Raw genomic sequence first — 16,652 nt, forward strand, 5'->3', positions numbered from 1 at the left:
TGTTTCAAATGAGTTTTATTTTCTGAGCACAGGACTGACTCCAGATCTCACCGTTTGCAAAGTCTGACAATTTTAACTCCAATGGAGACCCAGGAACAAGAAGAGTTCTTGCAGAACCCGGTGGTTCTGGAGATCCCGGTGGTGGAGGAGCAGGTGCCTTCTTCAGAGGAACTAGGGCCAAGCCCAAGACTGGGAAACCTTATGAAGCTCACACCATCCAGGCCACCACTGGAGGATTTGGGTTTCCGGCCCCAGACTGGGGAAAGGAAGGCCGTCGGGGGTCAGAGTGACAGCCTGGGACCTGGCAGTGGGGGAGTCGCTTGATAGCCGCCCCAGCACAGAAGAACCCCAGGTAGACGTTTATCGAATGGAGGAAGACATAAAGGAATTAAAGGACCTTATGAAGTGGATGGTGTCACAATTAAAGATATGGAGGAGGAAGATGTCAGAGGCGAACCGAGGGCAGCTGATGCTCATTGCCTGAAGCACTGAGGATGTCCCATTGTGATTTCCAAATCCTTCACCATTTTAGTTGCCCTCCTTTGGGTGTCCTCCAGTTTCTCAACATCCTTTTGAATTGTGGGGCCCAGAACTGGACACAGTATTCCATGTGGGGCCTGACCAGAGCAGAACAGAGTAGTACTATTACTTCCCTTGATCTAGGCTCTATACTTCTATTGATGCAGCCTAAAATCGCATTGGCCTTCTTAGCTGCCACATCGCACTGTTGACTCATGTTCAACTTGTGGTCTACTTGGAGTCCTAGATCCCTTTCACACATAGTTTCATTCATCAAGGTGTCCCCCATAATCCTATATCTGTGCATTTCATTTTTCTGCCCTTAATGCAGTACCTTACATTTCTCCATGTTAATTTTCATTTTGTTAGCTTTGACCCAGCTTTCTAGTCTATTCAGGTCCTTTTGAATTTTGATCCTGTCCTTTGGGGTATTAGCTACTCCTCCTAATTTGGTGTCATCTGCAAATTTGATAAGTATGCCCCCAATTCTGTCATCCAAATAATTGATAAAGATGTTGAATAGCACTGGGCCCAGGAAAGGACCCCACTGGACACAGCACTGGTCACTTCTATCCAGGATGAAAAGGAGTCATTGTTGAGCACCCTTTCGGTTCGGCTGGTCAACCAATTACAATTCCATGTAACAGTTACCTTGTCTAGCTTGTTTCATGTTTTTGTTTTATATACCGTTTAATTTGGTTAACTGCTATTAGTGAATTGCCCAGAGTGGCCACCAGATGGCGCTCCAGGATAGAAGTTGGTGAGAAACCCAAGGAGGCTGCAGTGCCCTGAGTATCCACAAGAGGGCGGCCTTGTATTAGGAATGTTCTTTATTGATAAAACCGAAGTCTATGGGGACTAATGTGATTTTCCCATTGGCTCCCCATTCCTGAGGGGGCGTGGCCTCCTTCCCTTTACCTGGACCTTCCTCCACTCCCATTGACTGCCTATTCCCCCCCCCCCTTGGTTGCCCTGAAAGCGAAAGGACCACCGGAAGGAAGTGGGGGGAATTGCAGCACTGCATCATGGGAAATTTGCAACCGGGGGTTTTGCAGTGGTGAAACAGAGAAGAAGCAAAGCTGCATTCCACACCAGACCAATTCGGAGTGGAATCGGAGTGAGCTTGGAAGCAATTTCTGAGCATTCGCTTGTTACCTACTTCACCAAAATGAGGGGTCACTTTGGAACCACTGCGGAAGCCCCACGGAAGGAGCCCCCATAGAAAGGAATCCTGTGTGATGACACTCACATTTTCGCGTGGATTCGCATCGTTTGGCCTGCAGTGGCTTCGGATCTGAGCTGCAAAGAGCTGCAAAAACCTCCGTGTGATAAACACAGTCTTTCAGATTTCAGAAAACTCTGTGGTTTGGGGAATAAGAAGCTAATTATCATAATTGTTGTTGAAATTCAATGCCCCAATAATATGGAAGTCACAGTCTGTCAAAGTTTACATGAACTGTGTGAAATGTGGTTTTCGTTTTGCTGTTGTCTGTCCTGAATTTCCCATCTTCACTAAATGACCCCAAGATCAAGCAAGAAGAGAGAAGGAGAACACTGTGTCTCCTTCCACTTTCTCAACCCCATTTAGAAATGTATGGACCTCTTCCATGGCAATGCTTAGACACAGCTTTGCTCCTTAAAAAACACAAGGCTTGTAATCTTTCACAGAAGACATATTATTTGGGAGGCAGTTCAAGAAAAATCCTACCAGGAAGGTGCCCTCAATTTCTTTTCTAGGCATAGAGGCTGCTGGGCTTTTTCATCCACAGTTTTATGGTGGAGGTGGCCTATGGGAAACCTCCTTTGAACACAGACAAATGAAGAACTGCCTTCAACTTGACCACTAGCAAACCTGTTAAACGTTCACATGATGAAGAGAGTTCTGCTTGATGGATCCTATGATGCTTCTTCTGAGTTTCATTTAATTTCTTCAGGTAAAATTGTATTTATTTGTTAGACTGTTCTTATACTTTAAAAAAATCTTCTCCAGACAAAGGACTTGGAAAGAAGAAAGGTCCCTCCACAAAATTGTTTGGCCTTAAGATGAATGACAAAGGCATCATGCGAAATGAAGAAGAGACGGCGATCATGAACCAGACAATTCTTTCTGACCCAGAGGAAGGGAGCCAAGTGAGTCTGGGACACTTTTATGCAAGAGGTTCTTGGCCTTAGGAGAAAAGACGCAATATGGAAAAGGGGCACCAGCTCATCTTTCTACTCTTTGTTCAAATGGACAGGTTTTCTCTGTCCTACGGAGTCAAAGCAGCCCATTTGGATGTTGAATGCGGATTGGAGGATGACTCACATTTGCCGCTGGGATCTTACTGGCATGGCTACAGAAACATGGATCTCATAGAATCAGATGAAGATCTGGAACTAACTGACAAGGTACAGAAGAAGCCTATGCGCTTTCCATGGTGTTTTAGAGTTGGGCAGCATGTTCACATCTGGCTGTCTTGGAAAAAGAGTTAATTATTCCTTCCCACTGAGAATTTATCCTTAAAGTAACAGAGGTCAGGGCATTAAATCCACCCCAAACTTTTTGCTCAACTCTCTTCCCCCCAATAAATTCAATGCCTTGGACAGTCAAGATTAAAACCAACATGGATTCATTGTCCCACTAAGATGGAAGCCACTAAGGGGCTTAGACATAAAGGGACACAGACCTTTGTCTTTAGTGAGAGCCATTCAATGAATTTTATGAGGCAAGTCAGGTTTATTTACATACCACCTTTCTACTGTAACAGTGAACAGTGACCATATTATCAATGGGGAATTTAATTAGCTCAGGGTCACAAGAGGAGGCCTTTACTACACCTCAGGGATCGGCCCTTCGATCTGGATACCAGGAACTAGAAATCCAGAAATGAGGCAGAGGCTCCAAGTACAATCAATGTCTCTTTTATTGGAAACAGGAGTTCAAACACTCACAGGCGCATACGCACATGCATTCATACAAGGCTCAGGAAATAACTTGGTAGATGTGGGATAGATAATAGGCTTTTCTCATGGTAATACTCACCTGATGTAGAGGTTCTATCTTGGGAAGTCCAATTTGTGTGAGGGTTTGTAAGTCTGCTTAATATTTAAGGCTTAGCAGACCAGGTCAGAGCGACTCTGATTTTAGTCTGACATAGATGTTGGCTGCAAAATGACCAGAGACAGGCGGTGACTGACCTGGGTGAGGGAGGCAGCTGAGAGTGGATGGCAGCAGCACATCTCTAAATTTAGGAGACCTTTTAAGGGTTTAACAGGGTCTCTAGACAAAGGGCAATCAGTCTGAAACTGTTTGAAGTGTATTTCACATCTTAGGTCCATGTTTTGATCTCACCAAATGTTTCTGCTAGAGTAGGGACCCAAATGGCTATGCAAATGCCATTCCTTTGATTCAAATGGCTCCCCCTCAATCACAAGAGAGAAACACTTCCTTAAGGCATCTGCCTGATAGCAGCTAAGCAGCTCCTGGCATGATCTCACCCATCTTCAGAGCTGGGAAAGGAAATTCGTTTACATATCAAAACCCATGGCTTCCCCTTGTTTCAGTGGGAACCTGTTATTTGGATCCCATGCTAGGGCCATACAGCTACTCAGGTCAAGATGCACTTTTGATATCAAGGTGCAGGTCAGAGCTTATCATTTAGATATATTAAAAGGTGCAAATCAATGCCTATCACTACTGGGGGGGGAAGTATATAAAGTGAATTCCTTACCAAAATAAACACACAACTAATAATAATAATAATAGTTTACTTATGCCCCGCTCTTCAACCAAGGCTATCAGAGTGGCTTACAAATTGTTAATTAGACATTTCCCAGATACAAGAGAATATTTCACTATACAACATTTTTGTTTGAGATTTGGGATATCTGCATTGCATATGTAAACAAAAATAGACACATCTCCCTTTAAACCTCCTGCATCTATTTGTAGAAAGGTACACAGGTCCAAATGATTTGTCTCGCTGGGTTTTCCTATCTGACATGATTTGGAAATTGTTGTCGAAACTCATTTGTTTGATTATTGCATCATTACCTTTACGTGTCTGTTATTTCTCAGTGTTATGTTTATTAATACAGAATGAGAAGGAGAAAAACTGCAACCAAAGAGCATGCATTGTTGTTTTCCAATTACAAAAGAGCAACCAGTAATACCATGATGACCATGTGAACCAGATGTGTCACCTACAACCTGCTCCCAGGAAAACAATGTTCACATCAGGTTCAGAATCTCACCTTCCAACTCTTGCTTCTCCTGCTCCGGCAGGGAATTTTTATTAAAGAATAGGTGAGATTTTCTTTTCTTTTTGTTCTTTATTTTCCCATCCAAAGGTCATGTTAGTTGAGAGATACAAAAGGCCACAGAAGAAGAAGCTCCAAGCCCGAGTTGACTACCTGCTGAATTTAGTCTAGAAATGGAGGAGAAAAAGGACAGTGTGAAAGATAAAAGTGAGGCCAGTTGTGCCAAAAACCCAGTGGAGAAGCCAAGAGGAGCTGGACCAGGTCTTTTGCCTTCGAAAGAAGTTTTAGCATTAGCTTTTGTAGACTTGATTTCCTTCGGCAGATGCAAGGAGTGAGAGGGTGCTCAGGAAGGATCTAAGGTCTTTCCTGGGCACCTGTTGACTCCATGCATCTGAGGACGGAGACCAAGTCTACAAAAGTTTATGCTTCAGCTTCTTTTGCTCAGTTAGTCTCACAGGTGCCACAAGATGGCAATGCAATTTAAGACAAGAGTGATTTAAGTGGGCTTAATCTGTATTTTAAAATATGGCAAATTAAAAGAGAAGAGCCAGCAGCCTTTTAAAACCATTTGAAGCGAAAGACATACAGAAATGTGAATCTAATCCAATGGTCCCTGGAAGTACACCTCAGGACTGGCAAAGCCTCGTGGAGGGCATCAGAGGCCCATTGCTCCTCCCCACCACGGGCCCCTACTCTCCCCCAGCTGAGAGACAGCTGGAGGCCAGGGGAAGGGCAGGAGGAGCAGGAGCAACACCATGTGCCCATCACCGCCTAATTTCCCCCGGCTTCTAGCTGTCTCTTCCTGCCCTGGAAGCCCCGCCTCCGATAGTGGAAGCCCTGCCCATGGATGGCAGAAGTCCCACCCACAGAGGGCAGAAGCCCCGCCCCCGGCACTCGGACCTAGAAATGTTCGCCATCACCGCAAAGGAGGCCAAGGCAATGCAAAATGCAGGATGTCATGGTGACCCCAAGTTGAGCCTATCATGGGGTTTTCTTGTAAGATTTGTTCAGAGGAGGTTTGCCATGGCTTTCCCTTGAGGCTGAGAGCATATGACTTGCCCAAGATCACCCAGTGGGTTTACATGGCCGAGCGGGGATTTGAACCCTGGTCTCCAGATCCATCGTCCACAACTGGAGGCCAGGGGAAGGGCAGGAGGAGTCCACTACTGCACCCTGGCTCCCGTGGTCTACCTTGCCAATCTTTATTGTCTTTTTCTAGTGATTCAGGTCTTCTCGTGGCATGTCCAAAGTATGACAGGCTCAGCTTAGGATGGGTGACACCTTGCTTGAAAAGAGCACTTGTGAAACGGATCTTGGGGTCTTAGTAGACACCAAGCTAAACGTGTCAACAGTGTGGAGCAGCAGCCAGAAGAGCTAGTATGATTCCAATATGAATCAGCAGGACTCTAGATCATAGTAAGTAATAGTGCCACTGTATTCTGCTCTGGTCAAGCCTCCCCTGGAATCCCGTGTCCAGTTCTGGGCACCACGATTCAAGAGGATGTGGACAAGCTGGAATAATGTCTCCAGGGAAGGATGAGTGAAGATGATCAAAGATTTGGAAACCAAGACTTGTCCACAATACAAAATGTATACCTTTATTGGCCACCCAAAATGGGGAAAAAAATGCATCGTGCAAATTTTCAAAGCTTCACTGGCTTCTTCGTCCGGCAGAGATGCTAAAATATTGAGTTATGTGACATTGGTAGCCAGAATCTTAATAGCATCGAAATGGAAAGAGAGTTCAATCCTTTTGGTGCAAGATTGGTCATTAAAACTATTGGAAATGGCTGAAATAGACAAATGGATATGTCTCATGCATTTGTTTATTTATTTATACACCGTCTTTCTCCCAAGGCGGCCCTGAAGATAAAACGCCTTTAAAACAATTTTAAAAAAACCAATTTAAAATAAGACCATTAAAACAGTTTAAAATGAAGGTTAAAAACATACAAAAGTGAAAACGCATTATCTAATACATCTACCCCATATAAAAGCCATGAAACCCGAAACCCTGGGGAAACTTGTCAGTATTTGAGAACTGGTAATGAAATATTTAAGTAACATGTTGGGAGAAATGTCAACTGTTGGTTTTCAGGATTAAGTAAGAGAAGCTGTTGTATAGTTATTCAGAACTTGGGATGATCCATATATTTAAGATAGATCCAAAAATCACTTGTATATAAGTAACAGCATTGATTCTACATTGTAGGTGCAGCCTTTATTATTATCTATTATCATGTGTATATAAGGAAGGAACATTACCAAAAATATGTATAAACACCAAGCATAGATATCTCAGGAAGGAGAGAAAGAATGAAAGGAATTCTTATTATATATTTTATGTCATTTTGTCTGTCATGTCATGTTTATGTTATGTTTTAGGTTACAATAAATGAATAAATAACAGTTGTTGTGTGCCTTCAAGTCATTTCTGACTTATGGCAACCCTATCAGGAGGTTTCTTGTCACATTTCTTCAGAGGGGCTTTGCCTTGATCATCCTCTGAGGCTGAGAGAGTGTAGCCTGACTACGGTCACTCAGTGGCTTTCATGGTTGGGCTACGATTCGAACCCTGGTCTCCAGAGTCATAAACCAGTGCTCAAACCACTCTGCGATGGAGCCACAGGCCTACATGCTGCCTCTGATGTTACTCAGGCCCTGTACACACCGGCCATTAAGGCTGGCATAGGGGCAGTGTCAGGGCATAGTGTCCTCAAGTTGCATGCCCAACTCTGCCTCCCAGGATGCCCGGATGCCATGTGCTGCTCCACATCACGCAGCCCCAAACAAGTGCTGAATAGCTGTGGCAATGCGGCTATGGTGGCCCTTTTGAGGGTGCAAAAAGGAGCTGCTTTTTGCAGCTCCTTTTCTCACCCTCGAAAGGCCAGATCAGGGCCACGGGGTGAGCCTGCTGCAGTCCTGATCCATCACAAAAAGGGGCGACTGCAGGCCGTCCCTTTGGGTTGGTCTGTAGAGCTTCTCAGTTAAGATGATAGTGAAGGATCTCAATGCAGGCAGATGCCATTTCCCGTTCTTGCTCATATGGACAAAGAGCAATAAAAGACAGATAATAAAGCTGCACCTACACTTTAGGATTAATGCAGATTGATGGCTCCATGCTTTGGAATCCTGGGGGCTATGCTGTATGTACTCATAGAATCATAGAGTTGGAAGAGACCCCAAGGGCCATCCAGTCCAACCCTACTATGCCATGCATGAAATCTCAATCAAAGCATCCCCGACAGATGGCCATCCAGCCTCTGTTTAAAGACCTCTGAGGAAGGAGACTCAGCTGCACTCTGAGGAAGGAGTGTGTTCCAGTGTCAAATAGCTCTTACTGTCAGTTCCTTCTTCTTAATGTTGAGGTGAAATCTCTTTTCCTGGAGCTTGCATCCATTGTTCCGGGTCCAAGTCTCTGAAGCATTAGAAAACAAGCTTCCTCCCTCCTCAATATTACATCCCTTCAAGTATTTAAAAAGGGCTATCATATCACCTCTTAACCGTCTCTTCTCCAGGCTAAACACCCCCAGTTCGCTAAGGTGTTCTTCATAGGGCATGGTTTCCAGACCTTTCACCATTTTAGTCACACTCCTTTGGACACATTCCACTTTCTCCACATCCTTTTTAAATTATGGTGCCCAGAACTGGACACATTATTCCAGGGTCTTTCCTCTGCTCCACTTTCCAGGAGGGAGGGGGCTCCTCGAATACCTTTTTATATTTGGATCATGATCCCTTCCATGGCCATGTCTCTCTCTAAGGGACCCCCGCCCTCTTTTCTCATAATAACCCCCAAGTACCTGGGCCCCAAGGAATCCTCCGAGGAGGAGGCAAGGAAGGGAAGAGGGAGAGGAGGCCTGGCAGCCCCGTACCTTTCTTTGAGGGAAGAGGGGCTTCCTTCCTTCTTATAACCCCCAACCCCCCCCCCCGAAGATCCTCAAGCCATTCCTCTAAACGAACGAGGGTTGTCCCCCATTTCCATCCCTCAGAACAGACTGTGAGGGCAGCAATGGCTTCAGGTCTGAGTCTGAGACTGCGCATGCACACATACATCCAAAGGCCCCTTCTGATCATGTGCAGGGACCAGGGCCTTACTGCTGCTGCTGTTTATTCCACTGGTGGCCTTTGAGGGAAGGAGGAGTGTACGAGGGTTCAGCAGCCTCCCCTTCCTTCCTTCTTCCTTCCTTCCTTCTTTTGAGGAAATTTTTGAAGAGGCCGCAATGGAGCCCAGGAAAGGCAGGAAAGGAAGGCTCTGCTTTGGAAATAGTAGCTCTGTGTATACTGTAGATAGATAGATAGATAGATAGATAGATAGATAGATAGATAGAAGTGTGTTTGTCTCTGCTGTTCTTACAGCTGGGAATGGAGCTGAGGATTGAGGAGAGAAGAAAGTGTCAGTTTTGTGCATATTCACAAATTCTGTGCATCAAAGAATCCAGTGTGTTGAAACAGCAAAGACCTTTATTGAAAAAACATATCAGAAATATATTTAAGCCAGAACTGCCCAGAATATATTGAAACCCCAAAACCTAAAACTCCACCTTCTACCAAACCCAGCCCCCACCTACAATTCCCACCATCTATCCCTCACTATTAACCAGCCCCACTTTGCCATCCTTCTCACATGCACAATCTCTCCCTGCCCCAGACATTTGAAGAAGCAAGCTCCCTTTCTGTTACTACTACCAGCCAACATTCCATATTCAGAATGCTATCATTGCTATACTTGCCAGTTGCAACAAATCCCAGCCCCCCATCTAACTAACCTATACCATGACTCATAATCCCCAGCCAAATTTATAACCCAAAACAATTATCTATACTAGCAGCAATTAAAACCTAAACTTAACAAAACATAACATTAAAACATAAACAGACATATGGACAGAAAAAAATGTACAAATAAAATCATGAGGGCCTTTTCTTATCACTGCCAGATTGAAACAGTATTTTTGTATTCCTTCTTTACAAAAATAATGTTCGTTCACTGCTTGGATGTGTGTGGCTCCTCTCCTGTGTAGCCTCTCTGGTGACTGAATAGGCCTGACCTCCAAGAAAAGCATTTTCCACAATGCTGGCATTTGTATGGCTTCTCTGATGTGTGGACTCTCCCATGACTGACAAGTTCTTCTGTAAAGAAGGACAATGATAGATAATACTGAATATCAGAGTTAAGAGAGGAAAGTGTCAGCTCAAGATTTAGCCCTATGTTTATTCCTCCCTATTTGATATTAAATTAAGTTGGAGTCAGATTCCAATAACTCATTGGCAAAGTCAGAGTAAGGGGGCTGGGACCTGGACTCAAATTTTGGTGAGGGTCAAGTGCCAGGGAGCAGCCTTAAAACATCTATAAGACAGGCATGGACTACTGGTGAGGTTTGGAGGAGATCTCAGGGGCAACCGTATTGCCTGGGGGGGATGAAATAATATTTTGCCCCCAACATCCAACAGCATCTGTTTAGGGCAGAGGAGGCCATTTTGCCACTGTTGGGCCCTCTCTGAGCCATTGCAGGCCCAAGGGAGGGCTTTCCCCCATGAAAACTCTCCAGAGCCTTAAAAGGATAGAGGAAGGGCCAAAAATGTTAGGAAACTTGCTCAGGGATGTGCTGAGTAGCATTTGGGTGTAAAAAGCATTAATCTCCATGGCTTCTTTCCACAAAATCATAGAATTGGCAGTTTAGGATCCTTAGACACTAGAGAGCAATAGTGCCTCACTGAAGTACAGATTCAAATATTCTACAGGATGTTGCTATCACAATTAAACTAGGCTTGAAAGGGATCTAGGACTCCTAGTAGACCGCAAGTTGAACATGGGCCAACAGTGTGATGCGGCAGCTAAAAAGGCCAATGTGATTCGAGGCTGCATCAATACAAGAATAGTTTCTAGATCAAGGGAAGTAATAGTGCCACTCTATTCTGTTTTGGTCAGGCCTCACTTGGAATAATCCTGTGTCCAGTTCTGGGCCCCACAATTCAAAAAGGATTTTGACAAATTGGAGCATGTCCAAAGGAGGCCAACCAAAGTGGTGAAGGGTATGAAAGCCATCAAGCTCTATGAGGAGCAGCTTAGAGAGCTGGTTATGTTTAGCCTGGAGAAAAGAAGATAAAGAGTGGATATGATATCCATGTTTAAATAGTTGAAAGGGTGTCATCTTGTGCAAGGAGCAGGCTTGCTTTTTTTCAGCTACAGAGATAAGGAGACAGCACGATGGATGCAAGTTACAGGGAAAGAGGGTCCACCTAAACATTAGGAGGAACTTCGTGACAGTAAGAGCTCTTTGACAGTGGAATATACTCCCTTAGAGTTTGGTGGAGTCCTCTTCTTTGGAGGTCTTTAAACAGAGGCTGGATGGCCATCTCTTGGGGGTGATTTGAATGTGTGTTCTTGCATGGCAGAAGGGAGTTGAACTGGATGTCCCTTGTGGTCTATTCCAACTCTACGATTCTATAATTCTAGTGGAACCATAGCGACATGATAATACAGTATGAAAGGGCCCTCAGTCTTTATAGAAAGAGCAATGGATTCAGGTTCCTTACCTACAGAAGCCACATTCTCGTAATTGTCCATCATTACATAATTGTACAAAAGTTTCTGTTTCTTTGTCAACAGATTCCATTCATCCTCAGAGAAATATACTGCCACATCTGCAAAGGTCACCTGAAAGAGAAAATAGTCCTCATCCAGAGAGTGACTAAGAAAAGGGGAGGGAAGCACATGGTGCATCCAAATATTATTTCATCACCTCAGAATTCAGTCCAGGAAATAAACTTTAAATTCTGTTAGCAAGCAAAAAGCTACTGTCTTTTCCTCCCTTTTTTATTGTGGTAATATATCTTTCTTTTTACAAAGCTTGCATTTTTACAACAAGATAAATAAAAACATATATCAACAAGCTACAAATCTGTTATATATTAGGCTTATACCTGATAACTCTCCACAAGAAACTGTAAAAAGGTTTTGTTTCTTTTACCTCTCCTTGAGGTATTGAGCAGCCGTTAAATAAAGTCTGACAGCTTCCCAATCCTTTTCCCATTTAATCATATCCTTCTTGTTTATTAATGCTGTTAATCTGTCTAGATCTTTCAATTCCCGGATTTCATTTTGGCAAGTCTCTGTTTGTGGGGTGATAGGTAATTTCCAGTTCTTTGTTATTATCCTTCTGGCAGCCGATATTAAGTATAATAATATTTTCCAATATTTCCTTTCTTCCTCTGGGTCTAGTAATGAGGTCTTGTTTAACAGATATATTTCTGGTCCAAACTCAAAATCAATTTTTAATATTAACTTTATTTCCAAATGAATCTTCACCCAAAAAGACTTTATATAAGTGCTTTGCCACCACATATGTAAATATGTACCCATTTCTTTTTGGCATCTCCAACACCGGTTATCCTTTACTTTATATTTTTTTCTACTGAGAATGGTGTTTGATACCATCTATTTACAACTTTAAAATAATTTTCTTTTATTTTTTGTGCTACAGTAATTTTTTTTGTTTTTAATCTAGCTTTTCCCCATTTTTCCAAGTCTAAATTGTATCCCAACTCTTGTGCCCATTTTATCATCGAACCTTTAATTTCCACTTCTTCAAGGGATCTTTTCAGTAAGATGTTATATATTTTACATAATATATCTTTTTCATCTTCTTTCATTAATATTCATTATATTTTTTCTCAAAACCAAATAAACTCTTATCCTGTGTAAATCTGGCTTGGTAGACCTATTGTGACAAGCTCTATCATGCACATGATGAATTGAGAACAAGGCCATGAAGGTTCATGTTGAAAATCTCTTCCATTTAGTTGGTTTCAAGGTGCTATAAGATTCCTTTGCATACTGTTGGGCATGCTTTGATTGTGAATTCCTGCATGGCAGGGGTTGGACTTGATGGCCCTTGTGGTCTCTTCCAACTCTACAATTCTATGATTCTATGATTCCTTTTTCAAGTTGAATATAATTCAACCAGTTCATATGGCCTATTTTAGATATGATTTCTTCCTTTAACCTTAATATAACATTTCCTTCATTATTATGAGTTAATATGTCTCTGATCTTTTCCCCATTGGCCTAAAAAAGCCTCCTATGGGGAAACCCAAAGTGGAAGTCCAATGTAAAACATTTTTTCACAGTTAGCCAGTTATTAATGAAAGGTTTCCTCAATAGATGTTCTTTAAAGACTTTGTCCCATTTGTGCCCATCATACCCATCATACATATGCAAAAAAGCTACTGCCTTTGAGATCCAGTTTGTCTTGAATCTTTTAAATATAATATAAAATATAACAAAAAATATAATTTAGACCATGGCTGGGATACTGAGGATGGATTTGGATACTGGCATTTCCAACACATATATAGTACATTTAGCTACAAAAGAATTATGGTGCAATTAGCCATTTCTTGCCAAATTTCAGAGGAAATGTCATTTGCCTAAGAGGGACGCCGCCACGGACAAAAGAGAACAGCACATATTTGGAGGAAAGGCCACAACTTTATTAGCATAACAAAAGGTATATCCCCAATCCATAAGGTAGGGTTGGCTCCAATGCATGAGGTCTGGATCTGTCATTCATCAGCCCAGTGCTGAGTGGATGAACCCCAGTGCTTGGTCATGGCCAAGCTTCGGGATGGCAAGGGATTTCTTTTACGCTCCTGTACCAACGGTCGCCCAAGTGATTGATCACATATCCGCAGATGTGCATCGACACATAACTATCCCTTGCCACCGGGGACGCTGTGTTGATGATGCCCCCGCAATGGCAACACCGCCTCTCTTGCAGCACCTCCGTGTCTGGACGGACTCCCGATCCAGTGCTACGCAGCCCTGGAAACCACGCCCACCAGATCCAAGACCTATGCAACCGCCCCACAAAGTTGTGACAATAGCCCAACCCACATAGGGAGGGTGGGTGGGTGAGCTCCTTGGCAATGGCGCCCGCCTTGCCGCCTCGTGGGCCTTTTGTAGGCCCACGAACCAATGGGAGGCCTGGAAAGGGCTGCAACGCCCGCCTCCCGACCCTTCCCCAAATCAACGGGCGGCGCCATCCGATGACGCCGCCCAATCGGCGAGCCCTTCCTCCTGCGATGTCTGCTGGGACCTGTAGTCCCAACAGCGCGGGTGGAAGTCCCACCTATGGTCCCCCCCCGGAGCCAATCACGGCTCGAGCGGCCCCCGCGCCAAGTCTGCTGGGAGCCGCTCGCTGGGAAGGACCCTTTCCCGCTGCGGGGACGTCCCTCAGCGGCAACCGGGCCGGCCCGCCGAGGTGGGTGGCTTCCTTTTTAAAAAACAGTTCTGGGGAGCACTCTGGACTTGAGGGCCACTGGGCCCACCCCCAATTTAGATCCAGAGATGGTCTCCCATATCCCCAACATTTCACAGACAGGAAAAGCAAGGCACATGTGCACAAGCAACACCCGAAGGCGGTGAAGATGGCCAAAGTTGTTTATGAGGAAGATCACACAAGCTAGGAAGGGCACAGCAATTTGCTTTTGCCTCAGCCTCCTGGCAAGGGAAGACCCTGGCAACTTATCTCCTCTCCCCCCTTTTGAGTTGATGGGGTGCAAACACCTTGGAAGTCATTTTGCAGCAACTCAAGAGAGCTGAGGAGAAGGGGGAAAGTGGGAGGAGGAGAGAGAAACCGGGACATTTTTTAAAGCCCCTGAAAAAGTGGGATGACAGAGGATTAACCAGCACTTTCTTTGCCAAATTGGAACAATATGTTCTCCACTCACTTTCATGAACTGGCCCAACAATGACACAAATGAAACTAATAGTCAGGATGGCAACTCACCAAAGAGTTGTTGTACTTCAACAGCCTCTTTCTCTTGGAGCCCAACTTCCTCTGCTTGGCCTCTGTGTTGGCCATTAGTTGGGCAGGGGAGGGGTGATCTTGGTGGCACTGCACTTGGGTCTCTTCCAGCAAAATATGTCCCAAAGCTGTGTACAAGGAGACCGAGATGAAGTTCCTGAGAAAAGAGACTAGGGTTAGGCTTGGTTTGTCAAGAAACCCTGCATCACTCAAAGACACAGAGAACAGCATGCTGCTAGTGAGATACTCAGGTGACATATGCCTCCTTTGGGCCAATGCAGAGGTGGGTATCTCTTTCCTCCCTCTTCACCAAACAAAGCCCCATGGACCTAGCATAGCTTCACTGCAACTCTCCTACACAACACATACTCCATGTTAAAACACTTTTGACGTTGCTATGTTGCGCAGCACGTGAGGCAACACGTTAACATATGACGCCAGATACTCCACCTTGACTGTAGTCAGTAGATTGTGAGCTGAAGAAACACCTGTCGCTTTCTCAATGAGCAAAGAGACACTGTAATCTTCTCTCAGATGAGGCTTTTATTCATATAAGAAGTTCCAGCGTGTACAACACTATATACATCGACACCACCCACACCAGTAACAACCCACTCTGAGGCACACACTGTCTGACTCTTCCTCAGTGACAGTTGAGAATGACAGTTGACAGTTGCATCAACATTCCAATGATGCACTGTTTAAATGCTGAGACATCTAACTGCCACTAGAGCTATAAATGACTTCCACAACAGCTCCACCTAGTGGCCACATGCATGTCATTTCCTGAGACCTGTTCACCATGGTCCTGACACTCCATGCCTTGTGAGAGTGGAGGGGGGTCAGGGGATGGGGAATTGGAGAGGACCCTGGCTATGTCTCTGTAGCTAGATGTGAAATGAGCGCATCATCTGCTGAAACCTCCTGACCTCCCCAGTGGCCCTCAGAGGAGAATGCCTTCCTTTGGCTTCTGGCTAGAGAAACACAGCTGGATGCTTCTCCAATGCCTCGCACCCAACACTCTCATCAGGCATGGAATGAACATGGAGCATGGCTTCCACAATTCCCACTTTTCATTTTGTATTCCTTCTAATTTCACATCTATTTTAAACCTCTCCCTCATTTGACGATAAAGAGACCAGTGACAATCTAGGCCAGATTCTTTAAGTTCTTCTTGTGTTTTGATCTCTAGTTTTCCTTGCGATTCTTTCATTACATCCTTTTATCTTAACCAGTTAGTTTTCTGGATACCTTTCCTCCTGAAAAGAGCCTCATGCGGCAAACACCACTGTGGGCGGGGCTGGCATAGCAGACTCCATCTTGCAAGGAAACAGACTCCTCCCCTTATGTTCTCTCCCACATGCACAACAAGCTTACTCAGGCAAGTGTGGTACAACTGTACCTTTAATAAGAAAATAGCTTCGTATCAAGTAGATGATAACTCAAAACATAAAGTCCAGTCTTCAAGTCAGACATTCCTACTTCCCATTATGACATGGCTTGTTTCTCAAAGCTTCTCATGTGGACTCCACCACTCATCCTCCAAATCCTCAAGGTCTCTGGTTGTCCATTCCCTAGAGCCCGCAAAAGCCCAGGCTCCCTCCTCTTGAGGGTTCTGTAGCCTCTCCTCCTCTTGGGGTCTCTGCTTTGGCCGTAGGGCCCTTCTTGGAAGAGGCACAGGGACTCTGTCCCTCTCTGGCCTCCTTAAACCCTGTTCTTTCCCTTCCCCGGCCGCCGCTGCCCGAACAGCTCTTCCGCATCCATCCTCTTTCCCCGCACGCCTCAGCCCTTCTGCTTTTATAGTCCTTCCAGCTCCTCCTCCTTCCTCCACTGGCTCCACCTCTGGGTTAACTTCCTCCTTCCCCTCAACCTCCACCACCTGGCTGCCCTTAGCCCCTTCAGCTCTCTCCACCTGGGTGAGTACCTTACTACAACCATAAAGGTATTTTTGGACATATTCTACACTTGTTTTCCCCAGATCTTCAATAGAGCTTTTCTCATGAAATGATTTGAGCTTTCTTTATGAACTTTCTCTTTGCCGTAAATTAGGTATCCATTCAACCCAAATCTGAAATGTTCACC

The 16,652-nt window shown here is 44.5% G+C and overlaps 1 protein-coding gene across 1 annotated transcript in view; it reads left to right on the top strand.

The window, feature by feature from the left end:
- LOC149273990 (uncharacterized) overlaps positions 1-16,191 on the top strand; it is a 40,737-nt gene extending 24,546 nt beyond the window's left edge. Inside the window, exons 5-6 of the mRNA XM_089505944.1 lie at positions 13,727-14,024; positions 16,149-16,191. Coding sequence (XP_089362070.1) covers positions 13,727-14,024; positions 16,149-16,191 — 341 coding nt within the window. The remainder of the gene's footprint in view (positions 1-13,726; positions 14,025-16,148) is intronic.
- Positions 16,192-16,652: the final 461 nt, after the last annotated feature.

This window comes from Sceloporus occidentalis, unplaced genomic scaffold (genome assembly GCF_023333645.1).
Source record: "Sceloporus occidentalis isolate IW3139 unplaced genomic scaffold, rSceOcc1.0.p SCAF_354, whole genome shotgun sequence".
In the NCBI taxonomy this organism is placed as follows: domain Eukaryota; kingdom Metazoa; phylum Chordata; class Lepidosauria; order Squamata; family Phrynosomatidae; genus Sceloporus; species Sceloporus occidentalis.